At 42.0% G+C, this 23,275-nt stretch overlaps 1 protein-coding gene across 1 annotated transcript in view; it reads right to left on the bottom strand.

Moving 5' to 3' along the window:
• GNAQ (G protein subunit alpha q) overlaps positions 1 to 23,275 on the bottom strand; it is a 304,673-nt gene that overhangs the window by 92,216 nt on the left and 189,182 nt on the right. Inside the window, exon 3 of the mRNA XM_059142054.1 lies at positions 5,755 to 5,909. Coding sequence (XP_058998037.1) covers positions 5,755 to 5,909 — 155 coding nt within the window. The remainder of the gene's footprint in view (positions 1 to 5,754; positions 5,910 to 23,275) is intronic.

Genomic DNA, 23,275 nt, shown 5'->3' with positions numbered 1-23,275 from the left:
AGAACATCTTCCATGGTGTATGAATAACTTACATGTGGTTAAACAGGGCAAACTTTCTGGATGATAATCCTGCTAGGTTTGTTTTCCAATAATTCTTTTTTTTTTTTTTTTTAAGATTTTACTTATTTATTTGACAGGCAGGGAACACAAGTAGGCAGAGAGGCAGGAAGCAGGCAGAGAGAGAGAGGTGGAAGCAGGCTCCCCACTGAGAAGAGAGCCCAATGTGGGGCTCGATCCCAGGACCCTGGGATCATGACCCAAGGCAAAGGCAGAGACTTTAATCCACTGAGCCGCCTAGACGCCCCTGTTTTCCAATAATTCTATATAATTTTTCCTCTTGATCTTGTACATAGGGAGGTACCTATAGGCAACATTTATAAAGATTAATGAATAATTTGCATCTTTCCTGGTAAGTGATTTACCTACTCACAGATATCTTTCTATTAGTCTATCATCTATTTATCTAACTATGGTCAATTTTCTACCTACCTATGTCTCACCCATCCATCCACCCTCTGTAAAGTATTTCAACAGTGATTAAAAGCTTGGGCTCTAGAGACAGAAATCTGATTTCAACTCCTACTCCTATCACTTACTAACTGTGTGACTTTAAACAAGTGACTCAACCTCTCTGAGAACTGGTTTCCTCTATTGTTGATGCAGATGATGGGAAATATCTACCACTTTAGGTCGCTTTGAGGATTAAACGAAATAATGCATGTAGATGACTAAGTATAGAATCTAACATAAAGGAAGTGTTCAGCAAACAGGGGCTACAATGGTAACAGAACTTTCCAGAACCCAGACCTTCAAAAACAGCAGGAAAAAAAAAAAAACAAAACCAAAAAGAAACCTTGAATACTTCCAGCTCTGAAACTTCATAGTTCATCTAGAATGACACCTACATCATGGTCACTGAAATCATGGACAGTATCCATGTATTATTCTGGGAACAATCATTTGTGAAGGTCAAACATGAACAGTCCCTATCAGGTTTTGAGGGGAGACACCCTTTAGCAGGGACTATCAGAGGCTCGCCCCCTGGAGAGGGTCTTGAAGGATGAACAGGAGTTCAGCAGATAGAAAAGAATTAGAGAGACATGCTTGGCCTTTGCTCTCAGCATCCCTGGCAAGTGGCCAGCACTGACTCTCGGCATCAGCTGGGTCCTGCAGAGAACAGTGCCGGTGCTGCAAGTTCTGAGCAGAGGCGCGTGGCAGGCCCCACTTCTCACGCTGCTAACCATGACCAAAGTCCATGTCCCCTGGATCCCAAGTGAACGAACCACAAGTAGAGACAGCACTCAGAGAAGTTGGTCCTGAGTTCAGAAAGAGTTCTGTAAGGTGATGGCATCATATAATAAATCAGGTCCAGGATGCCTGGGTGGCTCAGTGAGTTAAGCCCCTGCCTTCGGCTCAGGTCATGATCTCAGGGTCCTGGGATCGAGTCCCACATTGGGCTGTCTGCTCAGCAGAGAGCCTGTTTCCCTCTCTCTGTCTGCCTCTCTGCCTACTTATGATCTCTCTCCCTCCTTCTGTCAAATAAATAAGTAAAATACTAAAAAACAAACAAAAAAACCCAAAAAACTTCCCCCAAAACCAAGAAATCAGGTCCAGAATATCAATGAAGTATTCTTACTTTTAATTATTCAGACAGAACAATAAAGAAGACCTACCGGAAGTAGAGGAGGGAGCTAAAATGCTAACAATACACCAGTAGGGCGCACGCAAAAAATCAGGAAAGAGGTAACAGCTATCCTGACTACAGAGAAAAGAATGGCTTGAGTCATGTGTATTTCATAGTTCCTCTGTGAAAATGAGGCCATGACTGGGGCTCAGTGGTACTCAAGATGTGGGGCCCACATCCTCCTTGGTGCTCTTCCTACAGTCCCCAGAGCGTCTGGTGGGGCAACACGACAGAGAGAGAGAGAAAGAGAGAGAGAGGGAGGGAGGTGGAATGCAGCAGCAGGTGGGGGAATCCAACATACCACGGGTCTAATCCTTGTGCTGGGAGGGTTTTCCTAACGGAAAAGGAAAAGTGCCCTGGACTAACTGGGGAAGACTAAGGGGTCTCTAATCCTCAGTGGGATCAAGGGCGGGCCAGCCAGGTGCTTGGCAGTGGTCTATAAAGAGAGCTAAAACATCTTGGGAAGAGACCAGAAACACGGGCCCAGCTAACTCAGGTTTTTACATACAGCTCCTTACATAACTGGTAGCAATATATTGGTTCTACTCCCCCCTAAAGCAAACAGTCTTGCAGAGAAAATAAAGGGGGGGGGAAACCCAAATAAAAGACCAAACACCTCCCTACATTTCATGTAGGTTCATTTAGGTTCCTGAGCAGGAACCTAAAGTGACCAAAGGTTCCTGCTCAGTCAGGATCCCCAGCTTATGCTTTTTATTTCAGCCTCATTATTTTTTTTTCCTTTTTAAAAATTGTATTTATTTATTTATTTTTAAATTAACATATAATGTATTCTTAGCCCCAGGGGTACAGGTCTGTGAATCGCCACAGCCTCATTATTAATAGCAACTAATTCCTTCTCAAAATGTCCTGGTTCGAATGATAAATTCTATGGTCATCATTTATTTTGTCTACACAACAAGTTATTCTAACAAAAAGATCAAAACATAGGCCGTTCAGCAGAAAATTTATTAAAGGGTAATCAAACAGCACCAGCCGAGGAAAGAAACTTCTATTTCACGAAAGAATACCAATGTGGACCGACTGAGAAAAGTAGAAAAATTCCTCTTTTCTAAACCCTAAGGGAATTATTAAATCATACGAGACATCAAATGGAAGTAAAACCATTAAGTAAGAGTTGATGGGGAGCCAGAGAACCACCCAGTGACAAGGTATCACCACGCGGATGGCTTTTGGTGGCAGGAAGAAAAATGTAGCTTTATAACGGAGGGCATCAGTGCCCTAATACCGTGGTGAGCCTCTCCACCACCAGCGATGAGCAAACAACATCACTTCGAGTGCATTCTCCTCACATTTAACTTGAATCTAATTGAATCTTTAAATGTAATTTACAAGTTATAGTAAGTTCAGGAGACAAAGGAGCAAATTAATTCACACTATATAAAGCCGCAATCAGGCTAATCTCTTCAACATGCCAATGAAATGCAAACAGGACTCTCCCAATCATAAGAGCCTAAGGGACATAGAAACCAAAGCCCTGTGCTGTCTTAAAACCAACCAACTCTAAAGGACATTTTGGAAGAATTTAGGAAGTATGACTATGAACCGGGCATAATGAGAAAAGGGACTAATGATTAATTTGAGATGTCACAGAGTATTACTTACTATGAGGGGAAACGTCCTTTTTCTTTTTGTCCCCAAGAGATGGGTACTGAAATGTGGGCATCTAAGAATATGTAATAATTTACTTTCTTACTTTTGCACACAAATATGGTCAAAAAAAGAAGTAGGTATGTGTGCATACACATAGACCCACATATATATGTAGTTCAGAAAATCAACTTCTCCATATCCCCATCAGCGGAAAGTGAAACTGTTTAAATAATAATGACTTGAAGGGATTTAGATGAGCCTGTCCCGGCTGCCCCCCACACCTCGGTCTGGCTCTGGCATCAGGGACGTGCCCAAAGGCATGGTTCTAAGGTAGATGCCGCCTATACAACAGAATGCTAAGGTGGCAGCTTTCCCAGAATCCCAATGCTAATGCGGGTCTGAACAAACGGTCTTGAAGAGCTCTTTCCCTAAAGCAGTAGACACTGCAAACATCTTATTCTTGTACTAACTCACGGGCACTGCAAATCTCAACTGAGGAGTGTCACCAGATATGGGAAGAGTCTTGTCTCAAAGACACAAACACAGCAGCTCATACAGGTGTCATTGGAATCTCTCCCAGAGTCCATCCCCAGAGCGGGAGGCAAAATCATTTCCTAAGGGGGAACCCTGACCCTGGTAAGAATGTAATTATTAGACACTGGTGCTCTGAGGCCCCAAGACCTCTCTGTTGGTACAAAAGTCACAGGTGAGAGGTCGAGACTAGAAGAGGTGAGGAAGGGGAGAGACAGGTTAGACAGGATGAGAGCTTAGAGGATTTATTAGTTAATATGACTTGATAATGGAGGATTTATTGCTTAGTAAGGGCCAGGAGAGGCATCCCAGTAGTAGAGTGGGACGTGCAGAGGAGGAAGAGGAGAACGGACGAGAAGGACAGATGAGCGTGGAGGGGGAAGCAAGCAGGGAGGAGACAGACTGAGCAGGAACAGGGAACAAGAGATAAAACACAACAGCACCCCGGGGAGATGGATGAAATCTGAAATGGCAAAGCAAACAGAAGGACAGAGGGGGCAGGAAGTACGAGAAAGACAGCTGGTCAAAGGTTGAGGGGGCAGAATTTGGAAGAGACAAGAGCTGACTGCATCCCTCCTGTGTGCACTCACAGAAACTCATGCAGTAGGGGCTCCAGGGGGAGGGCCGAGGGCCCAAGGCAGGCAGACAGCAGAGGAGAAGAATGGTGGCGTGGAGGTGTGGAGGGAGGAAAAACAAAGTCGGGAATGAGGAAAGTGCACCTTCCACAGGCACAGCAGGGGATTCGTACTGGTTAGCATACCACAGGCCTGGTGATCATGAGACTTCTATGGCACATTCCAGAACTGTGGAATTGAAGTGCACCACAGGAGGACAAGAATGGTCTAGACCAGGCACCTTTCTGCGGCTGACCTGAATGATAACTTATCCTACACAAAGGCCTAGAACGTGAATAAGAATGTGACCCGTTATATGGAGAAAACAGAACTGAACAGCTCTTGGATCTTCCAGGCATTCCGGGTGTGGACAATCAGCCCCGGGGGCTCCTTATCTTCCCCACGGCCCTGCTCTCCTCCAGGGGCTCCTGCATCATGTGAACCGGCCTGAGGCTGCTGACGACTTTCCACCCATTCTTCTGTCCACCCAGAACCCACACAAGAGGCAAACGCTGGGTTAACGTGATTAATGTAGACAGGAACCTGGCTAAGTACTACAGAAAGTGCATTTTTTCAGGCGCCTGATTATCTAGATTGCTGACTGCTCTGCCTACATTAATTCAATGATTGCCAGATCTTCGCTTTCTTTCTGTGAGGCAAGATTTAATCTAGAGAACTAACAAACCTCTCTAGGATGCAAATCTCTCCCAGGACCCACGATTTTGATTGACAGCTCACAGAATAATTTTGGAATGCATGCAAAATTAGACTCACGCGATTTCCATGCAAAGGCAAACCTATCCATCAACATAATAGTGGCTCCCAGAAAGCAGTCAAAGTTCTGTGTCTGGAAACTGAAAACTGGGAAGTCTAACCTGTTAGAGGCCATAGTCAAGCGTATATTTTGTTTAGAGCTTTTAATGTGCGTAGGTGCTTTCTAGCACATGACAAAAAGATCAGAAATTTGTATGAAAAATTATTATTCCAGGATTTTGAATTGCAACGGAGTCTGTGTTTGAGATTTGCTGGTCTGCAGTTTGGTGGGAGAGATGGGCTGGTAAAAGCAGAGTCCTCGAGTCCTCAGTCTGCTTTTCAAACAGAGGACAGTAAAAGAAATACTCTCCCTGACTCACGATGCCAGTCCCTTAGAATATAATGTAAGTGTATGAGGTTGGCACGAGTTTACACGCTAAACTTCTCCCTGGCTGGAGCGGGAGCCGGTTCTGTACGTGAAGCCCAAGAATGCGGAAGCTGTGGGTGCGGAGCACACGGAGCTAGAGAAAGATCCAGAGGGCCTCTTGGGTGAATACTCACTATTTGGTAGAGTCAGACAACTGATACTCTCGTCGCCGGTCATAGCATTCCTGGATTCCAGGATCATTCCATAAACTCTTAATGGCATCTACGTATGGATTCTCAAAAGCAGACACCTTCTCCACGTCGACTTCTCGAACCAGCTGTGCATGAGCCTGTCAGAAACAAAAACAGCAGTTTTAATCTCCCTCCTTTCTGTCACTGAGAACTGCCTCTAGTTCGTATATTATACTGTGCACCATTGAGATCTTCCTTCATATGCTTCTTTCAAACTGGTTTATCAAAGTCTTGTTGCTGCTCCTGCTCCCCCCCACCCCCTTACAGAGAATCCAGTCTCAAATCTTTCCCTAGTAGAGTAAACCTTGAAGCTACTTGAGGTTGACTAGAGGAAGACAGGGAAGACAGAGTTCGGCTCCCATCAGAACAATGAGGATGTCATGTTACACATATGATCATTCCTGGTGATTATCAGAATCCTAAACCAATGTTATTAAAGAGAAAATGGACAGAAATAATTATTTCCTCTGTGCTTATAGTTTATCATCATCAAATACATAATTTACCCAGCCCTTGAGTGTTTATGGCTTAGCAGAGACTTAATCACACTCCTCAACTAATAGGGTTGAGTTTCTATTGTTCCTTTTCAGGATAGGGTATAAAACCCGTAGAAGAACAAATAATATTAATGATGTGAAACACAGTAACCATTCCCCCCCTCCATTCCAATACACCCTCCCTGCCAAAGTATTTATTTCATATCTGCCTTATTGACAATATCAGATTGAGAATTTTATTAAATTTTTTAATGAGAAAAAAGGACTTTGTTGTTTCCAGCATACAACATTCAGCAGGAAAGAGGTAAGGAGATTTAAAATTTTTTTTTCAGCAAGATTGATATCAAAATACTATATGATCAACCCTGAAATTAAACAAATTATACCACTGCCTAAAATCCCAGTCAAAATAGGGTTCATGGAAGTAATAAATCACCTCCATAACTTGCCACGACATGTAGTACATTAACATAATTACATAAAATATGCATGTGAATTATACATACACATAAATATGCAAATAAATATAACTATCTTGGAAATTGAAGGTAAGTAGCTGATAACGTATTTATATACTCTTACGTGCAGAAATAAAAATTTTCAAACTAGGTTAGTGGATGGGCAGCATGATCACATGATGACCTAATTATTCATTTCAAAGAGTTTTACGCAGATGGAATTTTAAGACATTTTTAAAATAAGTTTAATCTATGTTAGACCCTGCCTGCTTCCCAAACTTCACTTTTCTTCTCTTCCAAGTGGGAAGGGCCCCATATCATCAGACTAATCTTGACTTAAACAAGGTTTCTAGAAGCCCAACATGAGACTGAGGAAATCATCTTTCTCGTTAGCTCTGTTCTGACCTTGCACAATCTAGTAAGTGCGAAATTCTAGCTCTGCTCTGGACCCCAATCTTGGAAAAGAGATCCCTGTAGTTGCTTTCTGTACCTAATCCCCATCCAGGCAAACTGGCTTATTATTCCAGCAGCAAACCTGTCAGCCTGGAGTTCTCTTTCTGGGTCCCACACCAGGTGGGCTTACCTCAGTCAAAGGTCCTGTCCAGCAGATATGTTTCATACCTCTGCAGGTGTACCTAATGTCAAAGTTTAAACCCCTGTCTTTCTGCCCTTCCTCACTGAAAGTTCCAACTTAGTGTCCTGAGATAGGGTGATGATCACATACTTGGCATGATCATAAATTAGAGTCCCTGTGGCTGTGTCTTCTTTATACGGTCCTCGAGAGGATTCTTGTGGTCTGGGGAAGCAGCTGGGTACAGAAGCAGGGGTCTACAAGTATGCTTTCCTGCTGGATATACTCTAAAGACAAGGTTTTGAATCTGACTCGACTTCTGATAACCCGGGGTAAATGGCTTACTCTTTCCAAATATTATTTCTGGTGGGGAACATTTTGCCCCACTGGCCTCAGGCTGCTTTGTATTGTGTTACAATACAAAGTGTGGTCATTCTCGAAAGGTGGCGTTACACGGGAATTTGAGAGAAATGCACATCCTCTGATCCTCAAACCTGGAGCATCAGAAACTCTGGAAATAAGTCTCAGAATCTGTTTCAAGATTCTGATGCGTGCAAAAGTTTGAGAACCAATGCAAACTACAAAGCACACAGATGCTAGTTGTTTTGATCATAATTAATTGCCTTGCTGGCTAAAAATTGTTATGGGAAGCTAAAGAGAAGGGGCTCACAGAGGCAACAATCATTACAAAGCAGATGTCTTAAGAGACAGGAAGCCACGGAAATGACTCACATGGGCTGGATACAGGCAATAGGGAGTAATGGGGACTGTGGCATGTTATGAATACACTCCCTAATTAAAGACCACAGCTGCTAGTTAGCTGCAACCAATTGCTGCCATTGGCAAGGTGGGCCCGTTGTTGCCAGCTCTTCCAATTTCTCAAGGAAGCACCCCCCCTCAAAAAAAAAAAAAAAAAGAAAGAAAGAAAGAAAGAAAGAAAGAAAGAAAGAAAGAAAAATCTAGGTTTTTCTAGGTTTATCCCTAATTTTAGATCTTGGCAACCCTTTTATAAATAAAAGCTAGTTCGGGGCCACTGATTTGCAACGTATGCTCTAAAAGATTCTTTTCTATTTGCTTCCCTGATAAGCTTGACCAATAACACTGTCCCACACTAGCTAGAATACAGTAGCTGGCTACTGGCGAACACAGAGCAGGTGATTTTCAGTACTTTTCCACAAGAACACTTAGACAAGCGATTATACGATCCATAGGAAGAAATGGTGGGAATCTCACTCTGAATAGGGTAAAAGCTACATGGTAACACAGGTTAGTATAGGTACTATTTCTACAATACATTTGATACTTACTACCCTGGGCCAGTCATAGCATTTGGAAGGAGTCCTCTTTCTGTGTCTAGAGAATTTGGTGTCTGCCAGAGAAAACAGCTTCAACATACCCGACACTTTTCACTATTATGATTAAATGTTTATTAGGCCCCAATGAAACGCTAAGTAATACAGCAGTTACAGAACTAGACAGCGTTCCTGTGGGGGGCTGGGGGGGGGGGCAGTTCATATGAATGGCGACCAAAGCACAGGACTATGGGCTCCAGGAGTAGGAACAAGACAGAATATTTGCATTTCCATCCTTAATTTCCGTTGACTATAAGGGCATTTTAATTGAGACAACATTGTCAACAGTGTATAGTTGTAACTTTCCACCAAGAGCCGGCTGCTATAAAATGAGACTACTTTCTATTGCCAGAAAACCCCTGTAATTTCCTCTCCTGGTCTATCTCTGCTTGCTTTTACTTACAACTGGAATGCCTTCCCTCTTCCTTTCTGTACCTCCTTTAGCTTTTGCTCCAGAGCTATATCAGAGGCTACCTGCCATAGGAAGTTACTCCTGATTATCTACCCCTCCAAAACAAGAGTTATCTTTGCAGCCTTTGTACATGGAATGTCTGTATTTTGCTTTATGTTAATAGTTACATCTTGACTTACTCCCCTTCTAGACTATACGGTGAGCAAAGGACTGGAGGTTACAGACTTTAAATTCATTTGGGGGCCCATATAAGAAATATTTGCCTAATTTAACTGCACTTAAAAAGTACGCAGAAGCTCAATGCCAAGTCCTACATGTCAAAGTCAGTTTCTCAAGGAAATCTTCCACCCATACTACTCTCGTATAACTACACAATCCTTAGCAGCACTTATTGGAGTAAAGGGTGCACATCTATGTGTATGACACCTGTTCGTGTCTTCCTCTACGCTCACAGCAGAACTTCTAAGACAGGCTCAACGTGGCTCGGGGGCTTGCAGCATGCCTGTCTCTTGGGAGAGGCTCAACACATTTTTGTTGGATGCAGGATGCAAGGAAGGAAGAGCAGAAATTGTTCTAACCTTGCAACCAGGACATCTAACTTCCAGTCCTGGCTTTACCCATGACATTAACTGGCCATGATCTTCACTTAAGGGAGAGCCCATTACTTTTTTAGAACTTCATTTTCCTCGTCCATAAGATGATGCAATCAGACCAAATCACTTAAGGACTTCCCTAGCCATGAGCAGGAGGATTGCGAACACAGAGGAAACGCATCTACAAGGCAGAGAGCACCAGGGAGCATCTCCTATCACTTACTGAAACGAGAGCTCACTATTTCCAACCAGCGCCAGAGAAAACAGGCAGATAGAGTAAATCTGTACATGAGTAATGAATGCTACCTGAGGACTGAGCAAGCAGAATTCAGTACGGACACAGAACAGACAGGGTGTCAGAGAGAGGGATTTAGCTGGCAGGTGAAGGTGAAGACCCAGGATGCTTCTGGGTGGGAAGAGTAGATGAACTGTGGCTTGGTGGACAAGATAAACATGGCAATTTCTGTTAAATGTGAAAAAAACAGTGTAGTGAGGAAGTTTCATGCTGACTCTTAATCCAAATTAACCTCCACAGGGAATGCAGCAGTGCTGGTCTCAGCTTCGAACCCTAACTCAGAAGGCAACCTCCACCATCTTTGGAAGAAAATCGCTCTCAGAAAACACAGGTCATCGCTTGGGTTTCACCCGGGGCAGAATTTCTAAGTCACTTTTCTTGCCTCTCGGGCTTCATTGTTTAATTCCATCCTTGCTGTTTTGGAAAATGACATCCAAATATAATCAACTGTAATTTGCATTTATATAAGAACGTTCTCTGAAGTTCCCTAAGTTATTTAAAAGTATGACAGCATTTTTACAAAATACACTTCGAATTTTAAAATTGCTTCTCCAAATGTCCCCAATGAAAAGTAAATCCTCTCAATTTTTTTTGTAAAAAGTATTCGGTATGTGGAAAGAATATTTTGTTATATGTGAGAGTAGGAACTCTATTTGTTTTTCCTAATTTGTCCAAATGTCCAGTGTAATTAATTGTGAAAATCACAAGTAATTATGCAAAATTACATAATTATTCATGAGAAAAAGCCTAACTCTGATGAAAAGGAAAGAATTCATTTTTTTAAGAGGTTTTATTTATTTATCTGCCAGAGAGAGAGCCAAAGAGCATGGGGCGGGGTGGGGGGGGAGGGGGAAGCAGAGGGAGAGGGAGAAGCAGGCTCCCTGCTGAGTGAGGAGACCCATGTGGGACTCCATTCCAGGAACCTGGGGTCATAACTCGAGCCAAAGGCAGACGCTTAACCAACTGAGGCACCCAGGTGCCCTGAGAATTCGTTTCTGATAATATAAATAACAATTGCAGCTGACTGTTGGTTTTCTTTTGAACGCTGTACACAGAAAAGCAAATTAGAGAAACAGGATGTAAAGCACAATTCTATTTCATTTTAAGTTATAGCTGAACACACTGCGTGGAATTACTTAATGATGAATGCTCACTTTCAGAAATCTGAGCAAGCTGGAGGCAAGCCTTAGAGGAACACCGTAAAGACCAAGGAGCTACTCTTAGGAACTCTGGCAGAAGTCGAAGGAAAGACCGCATGGAAACCACAAGATGTGCCAAGGTGGTAATGTCTTGTTTTCACGATCCGGTGGTCATAAAATTCAGGTATATCTTGGATGTGTTGCTATTTCCATGGTCACTTCAGCAAAGGGGGAGGAATTGCGTCCCCACCACGGTGGGTCTCACCCTGCCCACAAAAGGGCAAGCCTTCCAATGAAAAAAAAAAAAAAAAAGGATCTTATAATCACTTTGGAAGGCTTTTTAAAAACTCATTAACAGCTTGGGGTGGCTTTTGGCTGGAATGTGATACCTAGTCCGGTTCCTGCAGTCCCAAAGGAGAAAACCAAGTGATGCCTTCCACATCTGTGGAAGCGTTCAGACACAAACATTCAGCAACTCGTTAGGGGCTGGCTGCTCTGCTGGCAAGGGTGCCCGACACACACAGAGGCCCTCTGACTTAAGAGTCTAAACCACTGCGGAGTCTGTTTTACTTCTGAATCAAGGCTCACATCCTCTCATTCTTATTTGTCCTTGGTGCTTTTTCCATGTTCACATTTGTCTCTTAAAAAACAAAACAGAATGAAAAAACAAAACAAACAAACCAAAAAAAACCACTGCAAACTCCTCAATAAATTGTGTGTGTGTGTGTGTGTGTGTGTGTGTGTTGGGGGATCCCATGCTTTTTGTTTTATTTCCTTCCATTCTAAGTCAAGTACAGAGTAAAATAAGGACTCTGGGATGGTACTTCGCAGTTGTAACTTTCACACAGCAGGAAAAAAGGGGATCTCTGGCAAGCTATTTAACATTTCTAAACCTCTAAGTCCCAATCTGTCAAATGAGAGTAGAAATAACATTGACCTTAGGGGGATAAAGGACAGGATGCACAGAAAACTCTTAAAGGCAGAGCCTAACGCGTAAAGCTACCAGTTACTGAAAAAGTGTAAGAAAAGGAAAAACAGCACAGAAATCATAAACCACGGCACACACATCAAGAGGTTCTGTGATGCTGGGCAATTCATCTAAGCCTTAATTTGCTCACATGAGAAGAAACATTTCGCAGGTCACACTGGATGTTGGATCTCCAAGTCCTCAAACTGGCAAACACCACTCGGCATACAATTTCCTACAGAAAACGTGGACGGGGACTATCACTTCCCAGACCGCTTTGCCTTTTCTGACTTCAACAGCTGACCTTCATTAAGGTGCAGTAGACACAGGGTGACAGTTGTTGTTGATACGTCTTTTTATGACCGTTACCGCATCAATGACAGAGAGCAGCAATGTCACAGTGAGCTCCCTCCTGCTGGCTGGGTTCACGTGGCAAAGTGACTCAGTCCCACAGAAGAGCCTCTCCACGCTTAGGATTCAAGGCATTGCTCAGCAAAATTACAAATTACTACGTGACACAGGCTTCTGAAGTCCCTGGCGAAGATTATAAAGTCTGTGTGTGGAATCTTCCAGAGCTAAAAATCTCCAGGCTCTCCTCTGCTAAAGTGCCCACTACATCCCTCTTCACCCGGGTATGGAATGCGGACTGCAGAAGCTTCACTGAGTACTCCAGAGAACCAGAGGGGGGGATGAAGGTCTGACCGACAGCTTGAGACCAAACCAGGCTTTGTTCCTGACTCTCACCCACCAGCCCAGTGTCTTCAGGCAGGTCACTCAAAGTTCCTGAATCTCGGGATGACTGAGTGCCTCAGTCAGTGAAGCCTCTGCCTCTGGCTCAGGTCAGGATCCTGGGGCCTGGGATCGAGTCCTGCATCCAGCTCTCTGCTCAGCAGGGAACCTTCTTCTCCCTCTGCCTCTGCCCCTGTCCCTCCCCCTGCTTGAGCTCACTCACGCAAATAAATAAAATCTTCAACAAGCAAACAAACTTCCTGAAACTCAACAGCCCCGTCTAGAAGGTGGGGAAAAGAACTCACTGAAGGACTGGTGAGAAGAGGAAAATGCCTAAAACAAGCATTATTATCACCAGGAAATATTGTGGCCTCTCAAAGTTACTATTAATGAATGTTAATTATTTCAAAAATCACTTACCTGTCATGTGTCAGGCAATGCACTTGACACTGATAAAGCAGAAAATTTGTGTGAAATGTTCTAAATAACAAAATATTACATAAGTCTACTGTCACATACTACTCTGCTTTCATTAAGACTACACATTGACTTATTATCCCATTACTAAACTGTTCTTTTATCATTACATTTTTATTTTTAGTCTCCATTATGGTGTTCACCAACGCAATCGAAGACTATAAGGCATACGACCTTTTCCAAAACACAGCTGCTAGAAATATTGTCCTCTCTCTGGCTTTGCTTTATCACCAGCTATACCTGCTTCTAAAATACAATGAATTTCTTCTTGGTAGAGGAAATCTCCTTCTTGTTATTGATTTTATTTTTTTAAAGGTTTTATTTATTTATTTGACACAGAGGGAGAGAGCACAAGCAGGGGAAGCAGCAGAGAGAGAAGCACGCTTCCTGCTGAGCAGACAACCTGACATGGGACTTGATCCCAGGACCCTGGGATCATGACCCGAGCCGAAGGAAGATGCTTAACGGACTGAGCCACCTAGGCGCCCCTTTAATTGTTTAAAATATTCTTTTTCTTGGGGTGCCTGGATGACGTAGTCAACTGAGCACCCAACTCTTGGGTTTGGCTCAGGTCATGATCTCAGGGCTGTGGGATCGAGCCTTGAGTCTGGCTCCACACTCAGCGGGGAGTTGGCTTGAGATTCTCTCTCCCTCCCCCTCTGCTCCTCTCGCTCATGTGCTTGCTCTCTCTCTCTCAAATAAATAAATCTTAAAAAATATATATTATTTTTTTAAAGGACTCAGTATCTTTCTTGGCTCTCTCACCAAAATCCTATGTAAATATTTTTGTGTTTTGTTTTCTGCTTATCATTGTCCTTTTTCATGTCTCTCTGTCAAGTCATGATCGTCAGGATCAAGGACACTGTAGGTCAGATGCCTGAGGCAGCGTGATGTAATATACAAGAAGTAGCTCCAAAACATATGTTGCCTGATCAATTACATGGTTCCATTAAGAAGAATCTTGCTCTCAGCTCTGTAAAATCTTGGGATGCGATATAAAAATCATGCACAGCTGAAATGTCACAGTATGAACGTGTGTGCATATCCACACACACCTTATGACTACCACCAAAAAAAAAAAAAAACAAAAAACCACAGCTTATTTCCCCAGAGTTTATACAAAGTCACAGTGATAAAGAAGAAACTGGACAGGGAGATTCTTTTAAGGATATTCTTTTAAGGATTATCAAAATAATGAGGTATGCCTGTAAGGTTGTTTTCAAAGAATATTTAAGGAGCATGAGTTACTCTAGATTTTAATAGCTGTTTATTTGAAATATGGGCTCTAAGATCAAAGTCACATCACTGCGGACAATGAGGGTTATACCAAGTTAAACAGATATCTGTACTACAAAACTCAGAACCTTTAATAAGGTAATGGTGTGGGCGCCTGGGTGGCTCAGTCAGTTAAGCGTCTACTTTCAGCTCAGGTCACCATCCCTGGGTTCTGGGATCGAGCCCCGTATCGGGCTCCTGCTCTCCCTATCCAGCTCCACTGTGCTTGTACTCCCACTCTCGCTCTCTCACTCAAATAAATAAATAAAATCCTAAAAATAAAATAAGGTAGTGGTGCTCAGAACCCATGAGCACAGGCTAGGCTTGGAGATCTTACTGTCCTTCCCAAACCTGCTTAACCGCGGTAGCTTCTTTCCCCTCAGGTAAGGTGATGGGACTGGTGTTTTCATGGATCACATTCTGCAAAACTGGGTAGACACAGAGGCTTGCACAAACAGACAGGGCTTGGTTTTATATAAGCCAAACAGCCAACGGACTGATTCTCCCCTATTCTGGAATAATAGGTAAATGCCTGCTTTAGAGATTCACATCCTCTTCATTTCTGAGATCACATTATGCCTGTGGCTCATTTCCTGATATTATGTCTCAGAAGAAACCTAATCATTTTAGCCCTCTGCAATGTCTGTGCTCCTACAATCTTATTAACCAGAGGACTAGGCTGCTGCAGGGTTGGGACTTGGTTTCACAACAGGAGGAACGGATAAAGAAGATTCCCCTTTCTGGCTTGGTACTCTTGAACAAGGCTGAAAAGAATTAAAAGAACAAGCTCCCTTAACGAAACATTCCCAGATGCTCCTGGCAATTCCAGAATCCTGCCCTGGGGAATATAGTCTTTCTGGGACATCCACTGTGAAACCTGCCCTCTCTACCTTCAGAATGTGTGCGCAGAACTGAAAGGCTCATAGTCCCGGGATCTTGCAGATGGAAGGGATCCTTCTAGAACACTTGTTTCCATACCTTTAACTCAGGAAGAAACCATTCCAGTAGTAAGAAGGTTAAAAGAAACTGCAGCAACGCTGCCTACTTGTTCAATGAAAGAAAGTAATGACACATTTTAGAGCCTGAGTAGGAAGAAGGGAACGGAAATAAGAGAAGCCACACATCTCATTAGGTATTTGCGGGGGAGGGGCTTAATATTAAGTTATATAATTTGTCACTTTGAGTAAGAACCCAAATTTCAGAAAGATTATGGGTAAGAATCAACTGTAAAAGGCTACTTGGAGGGGTGCCTGGGTGGCTCAGTGGGTTAAAGCCTCTGCCTTCAGCTCAGGTCATGATTCCAGGGTCCAGGGATGGAGCCCCGCATTGGGCGCTCTGCTCGGCAGGGAGCCTGCTTCCTCCTCTCTGCCTGCCTTTCTGCCTACTTGTGATCCCTGTCCGTCAAATAAATAAATAAAATCTTAAAAAAAAAAAAAAAAAGCTACTTGGACAAGGGGTGAGAAATGGTAACTCTCTAGTGAGAATATGAGAGTTTATAGTCTACATGTGACACTTTTGAATATGAAAATTGTCAATGTTACATAGCTTTGAAATATTTATTTATTGACCAACAAATCAGTTTTCTTATATTGGTATACTAAAATGTTTTCAAATATAAAACTCTTACTAAAAAATAAAATCTTTATGTACCCACATAGATTAAAGTAAAAGAAAACGAGCAGAAGGATTTTTCTTGGTACATTCATGCATTTTAGTCATGTTCTTAGCCATATCTGTTCTAACATCATGTCCCTGACATTTTTCAGAAGATTATATTTTTCAGTATGGATACATTATATAATAAACTATTTTATAAAATTGCCTGCAATATTTTCTAAAATTGCACTAGCTGCTTTAGGTTAATAAATTTGAAATTGTTAACATTTCCCAATTGGGTCCTTCTTTATAGACCTTAATTTTTTTTTTTTTAGATCTTAATATTTTTAATTCAGAAATATTCTCCCTTTGGGGGGCCGAAATAGCCGGTATTCTCCTACATGGGAGGTACTCTTAATTCTACTATTTTTCAACTATTTAAGTTGAAATATTTAAGTTCAAATATTTCCACAGAACTCTCTTTTTGTATTAGTGTAGAATATTCCTTTATCACAAATATTTCAAGAGACAAAACTCATTATTGGTAGATTATCACAGTTTGTTCGGGCACAAATATGACTTATTTGTATGTTGTAACTAATTCCAAGCACATTCTCTCCATAGGCCTCTCAGTTTAATAAATGTTTTACTGTACTGTGCTCCATTAGAAACTATATTCATATTCTTATCACTAAATACTTTCACTCTCAACAATTTTTAAAGAAGCAAAAGTGTTTACCATAGTATTTCAAATAATGATAGATACTTCTCTTTATCAGAATGAACTTTCAAAAGCTCCACCTTGATTGCCTGAATTGGGGGGGGCATCAAACCAAAATTGTTTGCAAAGATTTTCTTCTGCTAAGGGAGTTCACAGATTCATAGTTACTGCTTCTTCCTCTTCTTCTTTTTCTTCTTTTTTTTTTTGGTACATGCATAAGAAAACTTGGAATAAAAAATGAGCTAAATTAACATGGATCACTTGATCTAAGTGAAAAGTCATGCTTCACAGAGTAATATAAAAATGCACTTTCTGCAGCTGCCCATGCTAAAATGTTATTTTGGGTACAATATTCTGAAATTAAAGCTAATTTTGGAAGTAGACGCTGATACTTCCTCAGCAGATCTGGGTCTTTAGAATTTTGGTGGTTGCTGATGTCATTACGGTAAACATGATGGGTGCTAAATATTAAACAATTTTGTACAAGTTATACATTACTGTTAACTTCCTTGAGAAACAAAAATTCAACATTTAATTTTTTGTTAAACATATGCTTTCAGGTTTTTTCTTTTTTTTTTAAAAGCTTATTATGGCCAAAAAGATTTACTGCAAAATAAAAGCATTCTCCAAACATTAAAACAAATAGTCAACAGATTGCCACCAAAGAATAAATGACAAAACTATCGAAGCCAATGCTCCCAGACCACCATGGAGAGACAGCCTGGCCTTGACTTTCCATACACTTCAATTATATCTAACATAATTTCCCACTAACACTGCTCACTGAAGGTCTGGTATCTCAGTGGACCTCACAGCTTACAGACCAGCGCACAGGATGATTAGCCAGTAACAACCCACAGATGTTAAAGCAAACACACCACATCCTTCTCCAACACCCCACTGGCTGGAAAGAGTTGGCTGTCCCGACTCACTCTTGCCCAAGCCTACACCATATTAGCACCGAGTGCCCACACGCTGCCTTTGAAAGGGAGATGCAGTGACACCGCATCTGGAAGGATTTGGGGAAAAGTTGGAACATCTTCTAGATTGCACCAAGTGTTGAAGTGAGAAGTCTGTTCAACTGTATGAATAGAATCTGGGAATACAAAGTGAAAACCCACAAAATCCATCCTGGTTTATTTTAATAAGAAGAATGCTTCCTTTTAAAAATGAGATGATGGAACAAATACTAAACTGATGAGATACTGGGGCACCAGGTGCAACCTGCAAGCATTCCCCAGCAAGCAGGGACGTGGGATCGGCCCGTGTATGGTGTAGACGCGGCCTGAGGGGACCAAGGAGACTAGCGGTAATAAGTTGATGAAATGCAGACCTCTTTCTGGAGCACAGTTTTTTTTAAAGAGGTCCACAGCTAAAATCAAGAGCCTTCCATGGAACAAAGAAGCACATGTCCTACCTCTCTTGAGACCCTGGAGGAGATGGAACAACACTGAGCCCGTATTCCAAGAGGACAAGAGGCTACAGCAGGCGGGCTACAATCTACCCTACACCATTGTCAATATGAACAGGAGAGGACGTAATTCTTTATGGAAGCAAAGAATATTTTATCTCCCATAATGCCCAAATTAATTTTGTTGCAGCAAGGACTAGACCCTGGCCATCTTCCCATTACCTGGGTGGCCCTGAAGTGATGTGACCTCATGCCCAGCCCTCACCCCCTGCAGGGCTCATGTGATGCTCCTACTGCATGTCGGAGGCTTCTGCACTCTGCATAAGAGGAAGCAAGAATTACACTGAATCCAACTCCTAGCAGGAGGCATTTCCTCGGTTTCCTCACCACGATCCATTAAAAATGTCGTGCACTGGGGCTCTTCCAATGTGTTTTCCCCTTAATGTATTCCTAGAGCTGCAGTGACACTGAACTTTGAATGCTCTGGCTATGAGTTCCAGCCCACGCAGTTTGAATGGAGGGCACCAGGGCTTGCGTTAGGAACGGAATGGTCCCACATGGTTTGGCTTTATTAGGGGCTGAAATGACCATTTCAACGTATCACGTGCTGTGGCGCTGTGGCCAAGAGCCTGTGGCTTCGGAGGCAAACACCGAGTTTCTCCCATGCTCCCACTGACTTACTTTAGGACCTCTCCAAGGCTCAATTTCCTTATGCCTAGAGTGGGGTTGTCATATAAGGTCATCACAACATTGTTATGAAGCTTAAACGTAATACTGTTCATAAAACGGCAGAGTAACATGCGCACACTAACGGCTCAGTATACAGAAGCAACCCTTCATTTGAACTTCAGGTCTGATCCGAGGGGAAGGATGATGGAATATCCTCACCTAGTCTTCCTAGTCTTTTTTTTTTTTTTTTTTTTTTGTATGCAGTGAAACAAGTATTTTGGAGGTTTCAAATTTTGAGAATCTATTCCAAAAATTTCAAAATAACTTCTACGGTTCCTACCAACATGCTATATATATCATTATCAGCATTGTATCTTGTATCTTAAAGGACATGCTGTTTTACACTCTTACTTAAATTATGGGTTATATACAATTAATTATAGTGACCACTGGGAATGAGTTACAATTGTTTTTCCAACTAAAGTATGTTGCCGTTAGTTAACATGTAAGAAAAAATTTTTATTCTCCAAAGGTAAGCCCCAAACTCATTATACTATATTCATCTCAATGTGAGTTTTCAAAACATGCAAAGAGCACAACCTGACAAAAACCTCTTCTGAGATACCCAAATAGATGTGCATGAAGATTTTACCAAATACAATATATCCAGATGTACTCTTCCCGTTAAATTCCGTTAAGTTTCCCATGAAAGGTTGGTGACGTAGCATGGGCCATGAAATAAAACCAAATCAAAGCTATCTTAATATAACTCAAAAGGTCTTTGCAATTTGCATTGCTTTTTCAGGAAGATAAAAAATGCATATTGCTTCTTTTATGTGTTCTTAGCTATATATCTATTTTTGAAAAGCTCTCATGTAATTTCTAAGTTTAGTAAGTACTTCCTTTTTACTGTGCCGTCTGGGCTACAGTCCGTCTCTGATAACATTTGGATCCCCACTCCAAGGAACCTTTATAGACTGACTCCCAGCAGGAGGATAACCTTCCCCTAACCTCTTCTGTGCTTGTGAACGGTACGAGATGACCACTCTCTTCCTGTCTACAGCGTCCACATAGATTTAAAATATTTCAAAATTCCCAGGACACCTGGGTGGCTTAGTTGGTTAAGCGTCTGCCTTCAGTTCAGGTCATGATCCCAGGATCCCGGGATCAAGTCCCGCTTTGGGCTCCTTGCTCAGCAGGGAGCCTACTTCTCCATCTCCCTCTGCCTGCTGCTCCCCCTGCTTGTGCTCTCTTTCTCTCCCTGACAAATAAATAAAATCTTAAAGTAAAATATTTTAAAATTCCCTTGACTTGGTGGTAGGAAAAAAGCAACCTTTCTAGAGTTTCAGCATCTTTTGATTAAAACGATCTCTCAAAAGTTATTCTTATCTGATAGTGCAGGACTGCATACACAGCTGGCAGAAAAGAAAGAAATTTAAGAAAGGGAAAGGGAAAAAAGGAAAGGGGAAAGGGAAGGAAGAAAGAAATTAAAAAAAACAAACAAACAGAAATTTCCACCAAAGCTATCAATAAAATATGTCTTTTTATTCCACTCCTGATCATACTTCTAACTCAACATTTTTTGGGGGAGTCATTCTTTTTTTTTTTTTTTTTAAGATTGTATTTATTTGAGAGAGAGAGAGAAAGAGAGAGAGCTTGAGAGACTCGCAGAGGGAAAGGGAGAAGTGGGCTCCCGGCTGAGCAAGGAGACGGATGCGGGGGGCGGACGGTGCTGGATCCCAGAACCCTGGGATCATGACCTGAGCCAAAGGCAGAGACACTCAATTGACTGAGCCACCCAGGTGCCCCTGCGGGAGTAATTCTATATATGTCCTGGCCTCTCCACAATAACTTTAGTTCATTTTGCAATGAAGAGCCCAAATCATGCTGTGTTCCCTGCTTTATTCAATCAATGAAGCAGAAAGGCCAAGAAAAGACCAAACTACCGTCTTGGTTTTACAGAGGAGGAGAGTGCTATTTTTTTGTTCACAGTGCGATTCCCTGTGACGGGCAACAGCAGGGACAATCCCACCTAGGAGCCGGAGGCCCCTCTGGACTCAGATGCCACTTGTGACATGCCACGTCCTGGAGAGCAGGCCAGCAGGGAGAGCTGACATAATCCTCATACGAAGTGTGAGTACTTGGCTGAACATCAGAATCATCTAGGGAACTTTAAAAAACGCTCAAGTCTACATCCCACCCTTGGAGACTCTGACTTAATTGGCCCGGGAGGTGGCCAAGGTTTTTAAATCCGCCCGCCACACCCCCTGCCAGTGGTCTCATATACAGCCTGAGTTGAGGAACACTAGTGGAAACCATGGTCTCTCCAGGAGTAGGAGGTATATAACCATCCACAGGGGGCAGAAAGAAACTATCAAAACCTTTGGGCTCCATCTTAAAACAAAACAAAACAAAACAAAACAAAAACCAAGCTACTAAGTTTGACTGTATTTACTTTACGGAATCACGATGGCACGCGGACGTCTCACAGGCCCCTGTGTGGTATCCAGGAGCCCTGCGGAGCCCCTACCCCTCTGTTCACTCTCAGTGTGCTGCTATATATCTCCATTAATGCGTCCCTAGTTAGGTAATTTACAGATTCTATTATCTGAAAGATTAGAATCCTGACAACACTTCATAAGGAGGAGGGGGATAATCAGGAAATATTTTGAGCCACCAGAGGCTTCCTAATTATGTGACGGCAAACTACTTAGAACACCGTCTAACTTAAGGATGAGCTGCACATTTTTCTTGTACAAAACGACAAGTGTTCCATATACACTGACCTTCCTTTTGTCAGGACAAGGGGCTGAAGGAGCAGCCTATGTGGCTGACACTTTTGTACAAATAAACATATTTAATCTCTCTCTTCAAGGTCAAAGAGCATTTTAACAGTGAACGAGAGTAAGCGCTAGGAAATGTGCGCTGTGCAAAGTGCATTTTGGAAATGGGTATTTGGAAATGTTTTCAGTGTGATGGGATTCTGCTGTTCAAGCCAATGTAAGGTGAGACACTAGAAAAAGACCATGTTATGTATAAATTTTATAAAGCTAGGGAAAAGTATTTTGGAGAAAAGAGTTTCAATGAGGTTTTTTAAAGTCATTTGTTAAAAATGAATAAATGTGACACAACAACCTTCCATTAGTTTGAAAGAACAGCTGACGGATACCTACGAAGATGGGAATTTATTAGCAAAATTTCAGTAAGAAATCTTTTCATAGGTGGTCAGTGGGACTGAAAATGAGCGCTATGATTTAGAAGGCACAACCAATGATACAGTTTCATTTACAGCCACACAGCTTCTATGGTGTCTTTTTATTTATGAGACATTAAAATTAAGTCATGAATTAAGCCGAATTTAGAACCAGACTATCGAATCGCTGTTGCAGAATGAATCAAATTTTTTAAAAAAATTATTAAATGTTTTATATCAAAGAGGATGCAAAAATTGTATCAAGTATGATGTCAATAAAAACCAAAATAATTTTTATCAATTGGGGGCATGATCAAGAAAGTTTGGGCCATACTCTTGTCTGGTAGACGACCATTCAGCCAGCCACTCCAAAATCAGAGAAGTGCAGTGCGGAGAGAAGCAGCTTGCATTCCTGCCATAGACAATGGTTACCCTGGGTTGGTCGTGTGCAAGAAGAAAGCGAGGGAAAAATTAGGAATACTGTCCTTCAGAGTGAGCTGTGAAGAAACTTCTGGAACTCTGCTAAAATAGGTTTGGAGATCAAGCAGCCAGTATACATTTCACCAGTTCAGTGAACCTGGGGAGCCTCATTTTTGATCGTCCCAGTGTCTTATACTACGGCTTTTTATGAGGATGCTTAAGAGATACTGTTAACAAAAGCCAATCATATTTTGGTTAAAAACAACTGTAACTTCTCAGCAATGTATCAGTAAAATCAACTTCCACTAATGCAATAAAAAATCACCAGTCTTCCAATTGATAGTATGTTCTGATACCAGATCTACAGTGGGCAGCCACTGGGAAGTGGAAAAATTATTAATTAGTAGCAGTGAATTATAAAAAGCCTCTGCTAAATATAGTGCACCGGGAAACTATGAGACAGTGTTCTGAAACCCAGAAGACACCCACTTTCAATGTGTTAGAATTATCTGTTTCACACTCCATGTATTACTTGGTTAAGTTGCTAGAATCACTAACCATCTCGACCCTAATATTATGGGGCCTATAAAGATGCTCATGTGATCTAAGGAAAACTTGTTATACAGAAATCACACCTTACACGATCACAGAAATATCATTTATGCTTTCGGGAAATCTTACCCTTAAAA

This window comes from Mustela lutreola, chromosome 12, assembly GCF_030435805.1.
Source record: "Mustela lutreola isolate mMusLut2 chromosome 12, mMusLut2.pri, whole genome shotgun sequence".
NCBI lineage: Eukaryota > Metazoa > Chordata > Mammalia > Carnivora > Mustelidae > Mustela > Mustela lutreola.
The sequence above is the reverse complement of the archived record's forward strand: the minus strand, read 5'-3'. Positions and strand labels throughout refer to the sequence as shown.